Source organism: Pseudoliparis swirei, chromosome 4 (assembly GCF_029220125.1).
Source record: "Pseudoliparis swirei isolate HS2019 ecotype Mariana Trench chromosome 4, NWPU_hadal_v1, whole genome shotgun sequence".
NCBI lineage: Eukaryota > Metazoa > Chordata > Actinopteri > Perciformes > Liparidae > Pseudoliparis > Pseudoliparis swirei.
This window is the reverse complement of record NC_079391.1, coordinates 10,334,221-10,348,438: the sequence shown is the minus strand read 5'-3', so window position 1 is coordinate 10,348,438 and position 14,218 is coordinate 10,334,221. Positions and strand designations below refer to the sequence as shown.

The 14,218-nt window shown below is 36.9% G+C and overlaps 3 protein-coding genes across 5 annotated transcripts in view; all 3 read left to right on the top strand.

Annotated features, from left to right (window-relative positions):
• Positions 1 to 6,048, top strand: part of si:dkey-234i14.2 (heterogeneous nuclear ribonucleoprotein C) — a 39,002-nt gene extending 32,954 nt beyond the window's left edge. For 2 of the 3 annotated variants that reach the window (XM_056412837.1, XM_056412838.1), the window contains exons 5-7: positions 385 to 498; positions 4,240 to 4,397; positions 4,785 to 6,048. In XM_056412837.1, the coding sequence (XP_056268812.1) occupies positions 385 to 498; positions 4,240 to 4,397; positions 4,785 to 4,823 (311 nt within the window). In that variant the 3' untranslated portion in view covers positions 4,824 to 6,048. The remainder of the gene's footprint in view (positions 1 to 384; positions 499 to 4,239; positions 4,398 to 4,784) is intronic. The other variant, XM_056412839.1, reaches the window with a different exon arrangement.
• A 1,270-nt stretch (positions 6,049 to 7,318) lies between these two features.
• On the top strand, positions 7,319 to 9,046 carry LOC130192877 (5-hydroxyisourate hydrolase-like). The gene is made up of 4 exons (XM_056413058.1): positions 7,319 to 7,473; positions 8,050 to 8,189; positions 8,319 to 8,454; positions 8,679 to 9,046. The coding sequence occupies exons 1-4, from the start codon at positions 7,420 to 7,422 to the stop codon at positions 8,766 to 8,768; spliced, it is 420 nt and encodes a 139-aa protein (XP_056269033.1). The 5' UTR covers positions 7,319 to 7,419; the 3' UTR covers positions 8,769 to 9,046.
• A 645-nt stretch (positions 9,047 to 9,691) lies between these two features.
• On the top strand, positions 9,692 to 13,405 carry pdcd5 (programmed cell death 5). Its single transcript, XM_056412685.1, has 6 exons — positions 9,692 to 9,866; positions 11,441 to 11,484; positions 11,804 to 11,865; positions 12,535 to 12,626; positions 12,724 to 12,792; positions 12,875 to 13,405. The coding sequence occupies exons 1-6, from the start codon at positions 9,801 to 9,803 to the stop codon at positions 12,923 to 12,925; spliced, it is 384 nt and encodes a 127-aa protein (XP_056268660.1). The 5' UTR covers positions 9,692 to 9,800; the 3' UTR covers positions 12,926 to 13,405.
• The last annotated feature ends 813 nt before the right edge of the window (positions 13,406 to 14,218 follow it).

Genomic DNA, 14,218 nt, shown 5'->3' with positions numbered 1-14,218 from the left:
TTGACTCCATAACTCAATCCTTCAAATCAGAAACTCAAATCAGTTATGCGCATGCTGATGAAAGTTAAATGCTAACATTCACTTTTTTAATAAGGGATACCCGAAGTGGTTTACGTTGAGTGCACTTTTCTTCGTTCACTGTCACATTTTACTAGTTAATTGTAGTAATAGTTATATATTTTAAGGAATATGTTTATTTGCTTATTTGCAGAGAGTTAAATGAGGTGGTTGATACCTGTCTGGGATGCATCTTCTCATAAAACTCTCTGCAAGAAAGCAAATATGTGCTTTTCCCAATATGTCTAACTAATCCCGACAGAGATTTTCAGGTTGTGTAATAATTTCCTCATGTCCTTTACATCCTTACTGTCTTCATCCCTGCAGTGGGATTGGAGGAGTTGCAGGTGATTAAAAAGGAGCTGACTCTGATAAAGACACAGATCGATGGACTGCTCGACAGTCTGGACAAAATGGACACACAGAGGAGTGACCACAAAGGTGAGACATTCATTCACAAAGACAGTGGAGGCGGGGAGCTGCGAGATCAACTGATAGATAATCTATTTGCGCATCAAAAAACATTTTAGGTGGACTCTGGCTATATGCCACCTTCAGATTTCTGCTTGATTAGCTCCACCAGTCACAACCCCAATCGAAATGATTCAGGATCGGTGTCCATGGGGACACTGGGGGATGGGAATGTACTGCACCACCACTACTTTACCTATAGCCAGTCACCGATTTGTTTATTAAAAGTTGAGGCGAGGCTTCTAATGGAGTGCGGCTGACTGGATTTATGGATGTGAGCAATTTATGGAACATGCTGAACAAACAGTGTGGCTAAAGGAACTGACTGAAAAAGCTTCAGAAAACAGACACACATCAAGGACAAGAGGAAGCAGTGCATGGAGGGAGAGCTGCTGCTGCCCTCCTGTTGCCGCTTGAACACAAGACCGCTCCTGGGTCTGCCAACAACAGCTCCGGCTCCGGGAAGGAACCTCACAAGACATTATTATGCTTCCGAAAGAAATTGGTTTGCCTGGAATCTTAATTGAGACACAGTTTATACCAACTCTTATTTGGTAAAGTGCACTTTCCTTGAGTAGCTGCCACACTCTCATGTTCTTGTTAAAAAACAACCTTTAACCTTTAATCTAGAACCGGACACGCAGCTGAATCCATGCAAGCGGGATTTAGGTAACTAGATAGTATTTCAATGGCATTTATTTCACCCCCTTTACACCCTATATGTGTTTACAGACTAAAGTGAAATGACTGTCAATCAAAGCGCAGCTTTAAGAAAGGAAAAGATACGTTAAAAAATGAGGAGACCAAAAAAAAAGAGAAAAGGTGATGGAGATAAGAGAGGAAGAGCGGTACTGGGCATTGAGCCGAGTATAGAATTAACATTTGGTCCCTGTGTTGTTCACGAACAACTTAAAAAAACTCACCTGATCCAATTAAAACTGTGTTTTTTGGTCTATACTAGGAGGCCTATAGTATTATTCTGTGAATATACTATATAGTGAAAAGTCACAGAGGTCTGGCACTGAATACAGAAGGTAAGAGAGGAAAGTACATTACATTAAACATTGTCAACATACTTTTTTCAGATTTTTTCAGATCACTTTTGCGAGCCTCTTCAGTATTTTCAGGTTGTGTGGATCATTTATTGTAACAACTAACCAGATTATCATGACTCCAAAGCTTTGGAACTAAATGTAGATCAATTATTAATTAAATACAATATAGAATTGCATAATAACTATTTTCAAAAATCTCAATACTTGGAAGCCATTTGCACCAACAAGTACATTTGGCTGATACTACTTTTGTACTTTTACTTGAGTAACATTTTCTACATAGTCTGTTGTTGAGACCTAAATGAGTAAGTCGGATTGCTTCAGAAAAATCAAGACGAAAGATTCCTAAGATATAAAAATGTACAGTGGAAACTATTTTCATCTACTGGCAGATTTTTTCAACTTGTTTTAAAGAAAACACACTGAATATCAGGCAGAGGGACTTTGCAGTGGATGAAAATCAGTTATTTTGACAAGATCAAAAATAGCAAAGAGATTAGCTGAGATACATGTGATTATTGCTTATCTGTTGTTGTTGTTGTTGTTGTTGGCCCTGTAGCAATTTACAAAAAGAAAGGAAACAACAGGAATTGAAGCAACAAAGACAAAGGAAGGTTCTCTCGAATATATAAACAGCTTGTGTGCGTTTTTGTGTGGGTGGGTGGTGAGGTGGATGGTCTGTTAATTACGACAAAATCTGTACTCTACACATTCATGATTCAATTATGTCAACAACCTGAGGAAACCCAGTGGCAGATTTCGTCTGTCTAAGAAACAAGGGGGGAAAAATGTTATGTGTTTTTGGGCATTCAAAAGGGCACTTTATCATGTTTTATCTACTATAGGGGCATTTAAGAGGACACTTTATCATGTTTTATCTACTATAGGGACATTCATGGAGGCACTTTATCATGTTTTATCTGCTATAGGGGCATTTAAGAGGTCACTTTATCATGTTTTATCTACTATAGGGACATTCATGGAGGCTCTTTATCATGTTTTATCTACTATAGGGGCATTTAAGAGGTCACTTTATCATGTTTTATCTACTATAGGGACATTCATGGAGGCACTTTATCATGTTTTATCTACTATAGGGGCATTTAAGAGGACACTTTATCATGTTTTATCTACTATAAGGGCATTCATGGGGGCACTTTATCATGTTGAATCTACTATAGGGGCATTTAAGAGGACACGTTATCATGTTGTATCTACTATAAGGGAATTTAAGAGGACACTTTATCATGTATCTACTATAGGGGCATTTAAGAGGACACTTTATCATGTTTTATCTGCTATAAGGGAATTTAAGAGGACACTTTATCATGTATCTACTATAGGGGCATTTAAGAGGACACTTTATCATGTTGTATCGACTATAAGGGCATTTAAGAGGACACTTTATCATGTTGTATCTACTATAAGGGAATTTAAGAGGACACTTTATCATGTATCTACTATAAGGGCATTTAAGAGGACACTTTATCATGTTGTATCTACTATAAGGGAATTTAAGATGACACTTTATCATGTTTTATCTACTATAGGGGCATTCATGGGGGCACTTTATCATGTTTTATCTACTATAAGGGCATTCATGGAGGCACTTTATCATGTTTTATCTACTATAGGGACATTCATGGAGGCACTTTATCATGTTTTATCTACTATAGGGGCATTTAAGAGGACACTTTATCATGTTTTATCTACTATAAGGGCATTCATGGGGGCACTTTATCATGTTGAATCTACTATAGGGGCATTTAAGAGGACACGTTATCATGTTGTATCTACTATAAGGGAATTTAAGAGGACACTTTATCATGTATCTACTATAGGGGCATTTAAGAGGACACTTTATCATGTTTTATCTGCTATAAGGGAATTTAAGAGGACACTTTATCATGTATCTACTATAGGGGCATTTAAGAGGACACTTTATCATGTTGTATCGACTATAAGGGCATTTAAGAGGACACTTTATCATGTTGTATCTACTATAAGGGAATTTAAGAGGACACTTTATCATGTATCTACTATAAGGGCATTTAAGAGGACACTTTATCATGTTGTATCTACTATAAGGGAATTTAAGATGACACTTTATCATGTTTTATCTACTATAGGGGCATTCATGGGGGCACTTTATCATGTTTTATCTACTATAAGGGCATTCATGGAGGCACTTTATCATGTTTTATCTACGACAAGGTGTTATTTTGAACATGGTGTCCACCCCTGCCTGTAAGTCACGATCAAGCTGAGAATATACAATTAGACTGTGTATGAAAAAGAAAACAAGTCTTAACTACTGCACATCTTCAGCACATTGTGTATGCGTGTGTTTGTCCTACCTTCTTTTACTGACGCCGGGCGATGGATAGCTCTATTCTTCGTCTTCATTTATCTCAGCTCTCCCTTGCCTCTCACTATCTAGCTCTGCTGTCTCTCCCTTCCTTCTTGCTATCTCCTCATCTGTCCTTCATCCTGTCACTCCCACTCTTGTTTTCTGCTTGTCATCAAGTACAAAGTCAGTTACACGTGCACAGAAGTTTTCGTTTGTGTCTTTCAACCACAGAAAACATGTTTTTTCTTCTCCAAAGGAAACGTGACCTTAACTCCATGTGTGCACCTGTGTGTTGCTGTGCTGTAGGGTCTCCCCTGAGAGAGGACAGTCCAGCTGGTTCACTGTACGCTCTGTCTGCAAGCAGCCCCGAGCACTCCCTCTCCTCCCTCTCTCCACCCAGCTCCCGCCATCGCATCCACAGAGAGAAACCTGACCCGAGGGAGCCCAATGATGACCACCACACGGTAAATGCACCTGAAGTCTGTGTGCACTTGTTCTGAACGACTGAAAAGCGTATCGGCGAGGGCCGTCCCTTTTCCTTCTGTTGTCCTTACAACTAGTCGATTCTGGTTTCTGGCGTAACTGATATTCATCACAACGTTTTAAATGGTGCCACAATTGTTGTTGATTTGTCTGAAGTCGTATGTCTGTCAGGATCCCTTGTTGTTAATGAAAGAAGAAGAATTTAGAACAATAAGAAAACTCAGTTTTGCCCAAAAATTCAAAACGTAAATCATAATAAAAGGGCGTGTGTCGTCATTTCATTTCAGTTGAGTAATTGTGAGCTTGCAGTTCAGTGACATGTCTCTTTGTCTCTCACTGTCCCGTCTTTGTCTGTCTGTCTGTTACAGATGAGCAACCACAGCTCTGACCCAGAGGAGGAAATATGAGGAAGGAACATGAGAAGACGTAGAAGACATGGACGAAGTGCCAAACATGGAGGAAGAGAACAAAAGACGCCAAGACAACACTAAAATGATCAGATAACACAAAACATGTATGTCATTGTATCACAACAGCCTGGTTTCTGTGACCATACAACACGACAACACTGACACAGGTGACTTACACAAACCAAGTACTTGCACATCTGATTAAAAATGATTGAGATTGATGATTGTGAGAGTGAGAGTGGACAACTAGAAGAACGGTAATGAAATGTAACTTTTTATTATCCCGCCTAAGCAAACACTAATATTCCAGTATTAATCCAAATGAGACAAAATGATTTCTGATTTTAAACCTTGTGTAAGTAGCTTACCAATTTATCGTGTCCACATTTCTAACCTTCTTCTGAAACAGGCAGCACATGCCAGCATCAGGCCATACATATAGCAATAATTTAGATTAATAACTTGTGTTGCTGGAGGTGATGCAGTGTTTCTGCTGTTTCACCAGTTTTTCCCAAGAAAATTAATTGAATAATGTAGATAAATTATATAACTAGGAATATTAATGAAGTGTGGCAGTTCTAAACCACGTCAACAGCTTACTTAAATATTATAATTTTCTGAATAGTGTGTGCATGTTCTATAAAATGAAAATTCCTTTGGTGGAAGTATTTTGATCTGTGAAAGCAAAAAGAATCGCAACATTCTCAAATGTAATCTTTCTAAAAGGCATTTTGTTGATGCTCAACTCACATTTTCTCTTTATTGTATACTTCTAAGATATAGGAATTTAGCTAGTCAAATTAAATCAGTCATCTTTGAGAGATTGAATAGTGATGCTGATCATTGAGGAGAAACATGTTGTTGTCTGCTTGTAAATATCAGTATGTTATACTCTCTAAACAAATGTATTTTCTCTTCTTTAAATGTGATAGAGAAATGTTACTCCTCTCTTCTAACATGGATTTGGCACTTTTAAGATATGCAGAGGCCCCCGATCAGTGTGTCATTTTGTGTATTATTGTAAACTTTACTGTAATTGTTGTACTTTCGGATTTTAATCTTGCTTTAGGACTTCTCATGTGTTTTTTTAAAAGAAAACAATAATGTTATTCCTATGATGTTACATCTTTTTGTTTACATTCTTCAGATTAGCCAAGTGAAAATACTCATTGTCCCAGTAGTAAAGGTATTTTCATATGGAGTATAAATACAGTACATGGGAGTGTGTGTGTTTTTTTTCTGAGACACCAAGACAGACACAGAGGGAAAAAGAGAAATAACCGCTGGAAATAATGTTAAGTATCAGAAATCATAACATGTTGAAAGTACTGCTTCAAAATTGTACCACTTACACTCTTACAGTATATAAATAATCAGACATTTATGAATTATATAATATTGTACTCCATATCAAACAGCGTGAGTAGTTTTTGCAGCAGCTCATTCTTTTCTGCAACACCGTATATTATTTTCTCACTGTCCAGCATCTGCAACACATCTGTCTGAGCAGCCATCAACATAAAAGTCACAGCTACATCTTTGGACCACAGCGCGTTTCTCCTATTGAGGTGAGACGTCTGCGTCTTGGGTCTTTGCTCTCCTCCCAGATATTCATCCTCTGTCTCTGAAAAGCCATTTTAGCTAAAGGCGGTGTTAATAACTAACATATGGCCACAGGGAGGAAGGAATGATGGTTTATGTGACCTTATATTCAACAACATTTTTGTTTAAGTGTAAAAGGTGCAAATAAAACGTGAAAAAAGAGTATACATTTTAAGATACGATTTATTTAAATTACTACTGACACACTGTCCTCAACTAAGCACATTCCATTTGTTGATAAAGTCTCCGAGTGATGTAGAAAGCTCCGGCAGAAGCTTAGTTAATGGACCTATAATTTAGACGTGTACCCCAGTTCATGTCACAGACTTTTTTGACAAATGTTTGACAAAATAATAGTTACATTTTAGCATAATACATATTTATTATGCCCTAAATGTCAGATCACTTTCTGATATGCTCAACGTTTATACTGAAAATACATCATTGTGTTGGGATAAGAAACGTGTCCATGAGAGTTAAAATAAATTACAGCAGTACTTTCCAAGAATAAATCCAGTATCCTGATGTAACAGTCACCATGTTCTTATGTGTTACAGAATAATTATTACATTGAACACTGGTTTGAATTTCATTAAAATTAAAGGGGGTGGGGGGTGAGAGGAAGTATCACATCATGTGTCTTAACCTATAGAATTCGAGCATGAAGTTGTCGATGTATTTAGGATTCATTAAATCAAACATCTGTCAGAAAATGAAAATAAATCTTTCCTTTTACTTTATTATGAGTTGTCTGTGCCTTGGCCTCTGAGCAGAGCACTTTCATCATCCGTTTACACTGAGTTCAAAGTGTGACTAAAAGAGCTCTTGCACAACCTTCTGTTGACAGAAATACCAGAAAGATAAGCATTTGAGGACTGCATGTGCAGAATCGCAAAAGGAAAATGTGACAAACCTCTGATGCTGTTTAATATACTATGACATTTTATATTTTTGGGTTAAACTTACTAAACCAGTTTATTTATCAGCACACATGAGTGTGTCCAGGCTGCAGCAACTCAAGGGTCATATATTGCCTGGAAATAAGGTAAGCACAAAACTTCTGATAGATGTATAATACAATAGAATAGAGAATCTAGTTGAGGTAATTACATGGTAATTCAATTTCCCTTTATACATAATAACTCACAACTTACATGTACAGTTTGCTACTTGTATTTGAAGTATTTAACATTTTAAATAGATGAAAGACAAACGTATAAATTTACATTAAAAAAATACACATTATTATCATTGGTGTTGGGAAGCAGAATTTCACTCTGCATTCCCAAATAAATCCCAGATATTGCTTCAATACAGGAAGGTTCCCAGAAAGCACAAAATTCAAATTCATGTTTAAAAACTCTTCTATGCCAAATTTCAACTTAGTTTTTGACACCTCTGAACACTTTAAAAGAGCTGAGCTAAATTAACGTAAGATGGGGCATTAAAGTGTTGTGATCTTGAACATTTTAAAATAAATGTATTAACATAATTCAAAACCAATCACTTTAAGAAAATTCGTCCCGTGTGAATATGTTTTTGCCAGCTAAATGTTGTAGTCTAATGCGAATTCTCCAGATTTAAGCACATCGATTGAAAGTATTACGCTCTTGTTCTGTAGTTCACAGCAATGGCCGGCCCGGCTAGTCCCTTGACCACCCATGTGCTGAACACTGCAATGGGTGTCCCTGGTGCGAACATAGCCCTCAGTCTCTATCGACAAGACCCCTCCTCTAATGCCTGGAGTCTCATAACCACTGGGTAATAACCGGAGGGAAACCGACAAAAGCAAAACACCTGCCACATAGTCCCAAAATATGGTCACAGGAAACTGCCACTGGCTAATGTATATTTACATTAATAAGTCCTAAATCATATTTTGTCTTAAAGGATTACTAATGCTGATGGACGTTGCCCAGGACTCATCACAACACAAGTGTTTACTTCTGGGGTGTATAGATTGCATTTTGAGACTGCTCAGTACTGGGAGAGTATGGGAGAGACCGGCTTCTACCCATATGTTGAGGTGAGGAAAGGCATAAAGCTCAGTGTGCCAACATGATCATCATCTTCCACTCTTAGGCATAATGCTGCTTTACTTGCTTGTGGCTTTACCTTACAATATTTGTGTAACTCGATCAGTTAATGTGTACCCTCATTTAACTTGGCATATAGGCATGCAGTTAACAATCATGGCTATGAGTCTTATTTATAATTGTTGATCTCTTTCATGTTGGTGTTTTGTTGCAGATTGTCTTCACTATAAATGACCCAGCTCGAAAGTACCATGTCCCTCTGCTCCTGAGTCGTTTCTCTTATAGTACGTACAGAGGGAGCTAGAAATCAAGTGTGATGCTCCATCACAGGAAGAGGCAACTCCACCAAGAACATTCATCCCAGCACCAGCTGAACCCAATGACGAGACACAATGCTCCATTTCAATGATTCTTCCCTTTAAATAATTATGTAATACTGTAATAAATATATATTTTCTTCGATTACACAAACCACATGACTCATATACACTGTACTTATTAGGACACCATTATATTAAATGCATTTTAAATATGTTATTAAGGCATATACCGTTTTAATTCCCTAATAAATAATGTTGGGTTCTTTTGGTCATTTTTTTCTTTTGCTCATTTTGTTTTGTTTGGTCTTCTGCCAACATGCATGTAATTCCCACATGCGAGGGAGTTTCTTTCTTCTTTCAAAACTCAACACTCACTCTATACTATACTATTACTATTTCAAAATAAATTTCAAACATGTTGTGAAACAAATACCATTAAATAAAGTCTTACATATTGTTCTCCCCACCATATCTTGAGGCCATCCCCACCCTAAATCAGAATCAGAATCATGTATTGGTCAAGTACGTTGCACAGACAAGGAATTGTACTCAGTGAAAGGTGCAAAATAATAAACATAGACATAGAATAAAACAATAAGATAATAAAAATAACAATATAATAAAAACTAAAAACATGCAACATGTATTAATAGATACATATGGTAAACAAAAAACAGATAACAATACTTTATAACAAATATATGTTAAACAATAAAAGTGTCAAGTTTATTTTAATTAGAAAAGAAAAGCAAGTGTTCAACAGAACAGTTTACTAAATATATTTCAACAATTCATGAATCTGTCCAGTAGGAGTACTCACAGCCTCTCTTTCTTACGTGATCGATCCTCACTTTGCGCTCGATTGCTTTACCCTGAGTTTTCGCTCGGTGCTTTCGACTTTGATTACATTCCCCTGAACTAGGTAGGGCCTTGCCTCTGCTTGGAGTTTAGGTTACATTGTCTAACGCTATCTCGTCCCTTTGCTGTCTATTAGGTCCATATCGCCATTATTAACCATGGCAGACGACGAATTAGAAGCAATTAGGCGGCAAAGAATGGCGGAACTTCAGGCAAAGCATGGGGTAAGGATAAAACGCGAGCTGGGAAGCGTGTTTGCGGCCGCTGCACCATAAGGAGAGGCTGAGTTCAGTATGCTGCTAGCTATTTTGGTGTGGCGAAACCAGTTACTACTCAGCTGATTCAACTGTCACTCGGAGGATATACATAGCTCACTTATAAGAGCCATGCTCGGTGTAAATTATCTGGAACTAAGTCAGTCATAGTTAAGTAACATAAACCACAGTGATAACCGTCATCATCTCACTGGCCCTGCTAGCTTTTCATCGGCGAGACATCGCACACCCCTCTCACAGTTACAGCTTTAAAATCGAACAACGATGTCAAATGTATTTATTTTATGAGCGGCGTAATTCACAAGTACACAGTAGACTGGTGAACTTAGTTTGAGTCGAGTATATTCAGATTATTTTAATAACTTTCTGTTAGGTTTCATCAGTGTGTATTTAAATAGCCACATAATACACTGCAACATGAACCAATAGTACAACGTACATCATTTCGTATGTGATCGTAATAACGTTGCATATGTATACTATTAAAACAATATTGCTTATAGTGGCATTATATGTGAAAACCGTACACTTGACATATTACACACTGCTCAGCAGAAACGAATTGATGTATTTAGTCAGATATTAATGCATCACAGATATGTTATTGTCATTGTAAATTGATAAGTTCAATACGTGGCTGTACAGAAAAGCTAAAGATGTATTTGAAGTCATTTATAAACAGTGTCACTCACCACTACCTATTTTGCTATCCAGGTATATGCTGACTCGTTGTTGTTGTTTTTTACTTAAAATGTACATATATGTAACCCAGTACATATTTCGGCACGTATCTTTTACATTATTATTATTATACCATTTTTAGTATTGTTACAGGATATTGTAAAGTCTGAAACATATTGATCAGTACCAGCCTCAATCTTGAACAAAACCAGAATTGTTTACTGACTGAATATGTGTACAGCTAGCTTAGAGAATGCCACATTTCTATGGAAAACACCATAACATGTGGGATTTCTTTTGAAGAAAATATCTCTATATTTTTTTTAAACTAGAAAGAAGTAGAAACTTCCTGGACTTTTTCTGCTGTTGTCCAGTGGTGTTTATTTATGCTTAATTCCCACATTTTTAGAGACAGATAGAGACATTCAATATCAGACTTAATAGATATTAGAAATGGGAACTAAAGACTTGCAATTATAATAATATGAACATCGGCTAAACTTTATGAATGAATCAGATAAGGTGGAAGGTATCCTAGATACCCAAATATATTATATCATAAAATTGTATCATACAACAGTTGAAAAACATAATTAAGGTGCAATTGAATGTGGATGAAAGGTAAAACTGCTTTATTAAACAGTTCTGTTTAATAACATAATAAAACAGCATGTGGAAACTCATTTTGACAGTTATTAAGGTTATGTGTGAGGTGTTACCAATGTGGTGGGAATGTTGGGCTGGTATAAAATAGGTTTGCCTTTTATTACATATCCCCAAGAATAAGCTGAATGCAGAGACACAACCTATATGTGACAGTGCTGTCTGACTTTTTATTTAAGGATCCTTCCAAAAATCAGCAGCAAGGAGATGAGGCCAAGCAAAGGTAAGATGTGGTAATTGATTTAAAGCATATACATATAGTCTCTTTATTAGTCAAATACAAGGACTTGTACATTAAAGATCACATATGCATTGAATTATTTACAAACTATTGTGAGATGATTACTATTACAGAGTCTTGATATATCTGAAAGCAAAGTTAACACTTATAATAATAATAAACCTTTCTGTGTAACTGGGACTGAGCCAATGTTCTGATGGCCAGACAGTTTAATATAAGCATTTTAAATTTTTCTTTTTACTGGTCTCAGCCCGAGAACCAAACAGTGATACGTTGTGCTGAATGTAACTTTTTTTCACAGAGAAACGGACATGAGGAACTCTATATTGTCTCAAGTTCTGGACCAGTCTGCCCGGGCTAGATGTAAGTTTGCTGAGATTGATTTAGCTGACTGAGTTTTTCTCCTCCGAAGACGTAGTAATGCTAGAGGCGACACTTCATTTGGCCACAAAGCTCACACAAACATCGACGGAGAACAAAGTGTACCCAACATGCCTTTGCCGGTGTAAGAGTTAATAGGGGTCCCCTCTCAATAGACTAGACACTTTTAACAAATACTAATGATGTCACGTAGATCTCAAGAGCAATACACCCGCCAAGCGGGAAGTCGATTGAATGAAAATATAACAGACAGACACAGACTCCTTCCATTTCAGTGAGATGTATTTATTTGGCATGATAAAAATGGGAAATGAAAACGGCAACATTTGTGTGAAAAAAAGATTTTACAAATGATGAGTGAAACACTCGTTTTAAAGCCTGTTCTAAGTAAGAGCATTGCCACTCTGTGTAACCAAGTCACCACTGGCATGCCAGTATTAGAAACGTGTTAGAAAATAAACGTAGCAAAGTTTGTAACACATCTTCAGAGTGGTTTCTATTCACTCTCATGAAAGTATCTAAGACATGTACGGCTCCTCTTATTTAGTTTTGAAAAAAGGTCCAGTGCTCCTTTGAAACTATATTGTGTGTGATGAATAGGTTTTGACTCGGATGTATACACAAGGTGGTAAAATCATTTTCCCTTTTCAGTGAACAATCTTGCTTTGGTGAAGCCGGAGAAGGCCAATGCTGTTGAAAACTATCTCATTCAAATGGCCCGTTGTGGATCGTTGGGAGGAAAGGTAGGCAAATAAGCGCTCCTCTCATGCCTGAAAACACTAATGTTGATATTATTCCATATGCCAGAAGGATCATGAGTGGATTTTTTTCTTTTGTCAGATTTCTGACTCGGGTTTGATCGAAATTCTAGAAAAAGTCATTCAGCAAACAGAGAAGACAACTGTCAAAGTAAGTGCCACTGAAATGTCGCCTGTGTGAGTCATTATCAGTCACGTGTCCATCTTACATCCTTCTGCTCTGTACTTGTCAGTTCAACAGGCGTAAGGTGATGGACTCCGATGAGGATGATGATGATAACTAAGTTGAAATGGGAACTGTGGAACAAGCCAAGACATCTGGAGAGGATATGCTTCACTGAGACTGATACCATCTTTGATCTGTTCGCTGAATCCTGGGATGCCACACGAACCTCTGTGTGTCTCTGGAAACCACATCATACAGAGTTGATATTGTGGCATCATGGTTGGGGGGTGGGGTAAAAGTTGCTAGAGGTTTGCTCTGCCCTGTTTGACTCCTCAAGTTCCTCTCTGTAGTAACTTTTTTTTAATTTTTTTTTTTTTACCATGTTTGGCTTCTGTTCTTCAGTCACAAAAAGCTTGATAAAATACAAGACACACTTATTTTATCCAGCATGTTCTGTGAAAACAAAACATTGTTCGGTATTTAGGACCAGCATACCATTAACTTTGATTTTTGCGCTTTGATATTTTCTTGTTGCTGACGTAAAAAAAATAAAAAATGTAAAGAAGCCGTAAATTAAAATGTTTGTTTTTCTACTGAACCACTTCTAATATGTGCATTTATGAAAAAGAGTATAACCCTTTTGAAAAGGCTTCTTTTCACAGAAGTCGTTCCTTGGGTCAATACACACAAATATCTCCCTGCTTAATGCAAGAACAGAAACACTGCAGTATCATTACACATGATCTTCATCACCATAGAAAAGGTTTTCAGAATGTTTCTTTATAGATGACTGACTTTCTTCTGAATCAACAAGAGTTTACAGATGGCTAAATATATCCAACTACTAATCAACTATACATCATGAATGAGAAATCTGATACATTTTTATATCTGTAAAAAGTGCTCCATTGCAAGTTAAATAACACTATATTTTGTTTCCACAATTAACATTTAAGCCACTCGGATATCTAAGGGAAATACTGTACTGTTGCATCACTGTGAATTAGTTAGCTATTGTTAGCATAGCTTCATAGTCAGCATTAATGTTCATGAACACTAATTAAGTGAAACTTTTTACTTGAGTAATTTCTTGTGGAAGAAGAGTTATCTAAAGTTACTTTATACCATTGGTAAAAAATTAAAGTGTAAAAATGCTCCATGACAAAATGTTTACCAAATGCAAATACTCAAGCGTAATTATATAGAAATCGCACTGACATAAAAAAATAATCAGCTATTCCTTTACTTAGACTTAAATATGTTTAAACAATTCTAATTCATATAATTCATAAAGAATTGTGACACCCTGGAGTGGGACGGTCTTTCCCCTTGCCCCATTTTCGCACGACCGTGGTCAGATGATCTCTCATTGGCTCTTCCGACTGTTGAATCAACTGACTCGACTCTGATT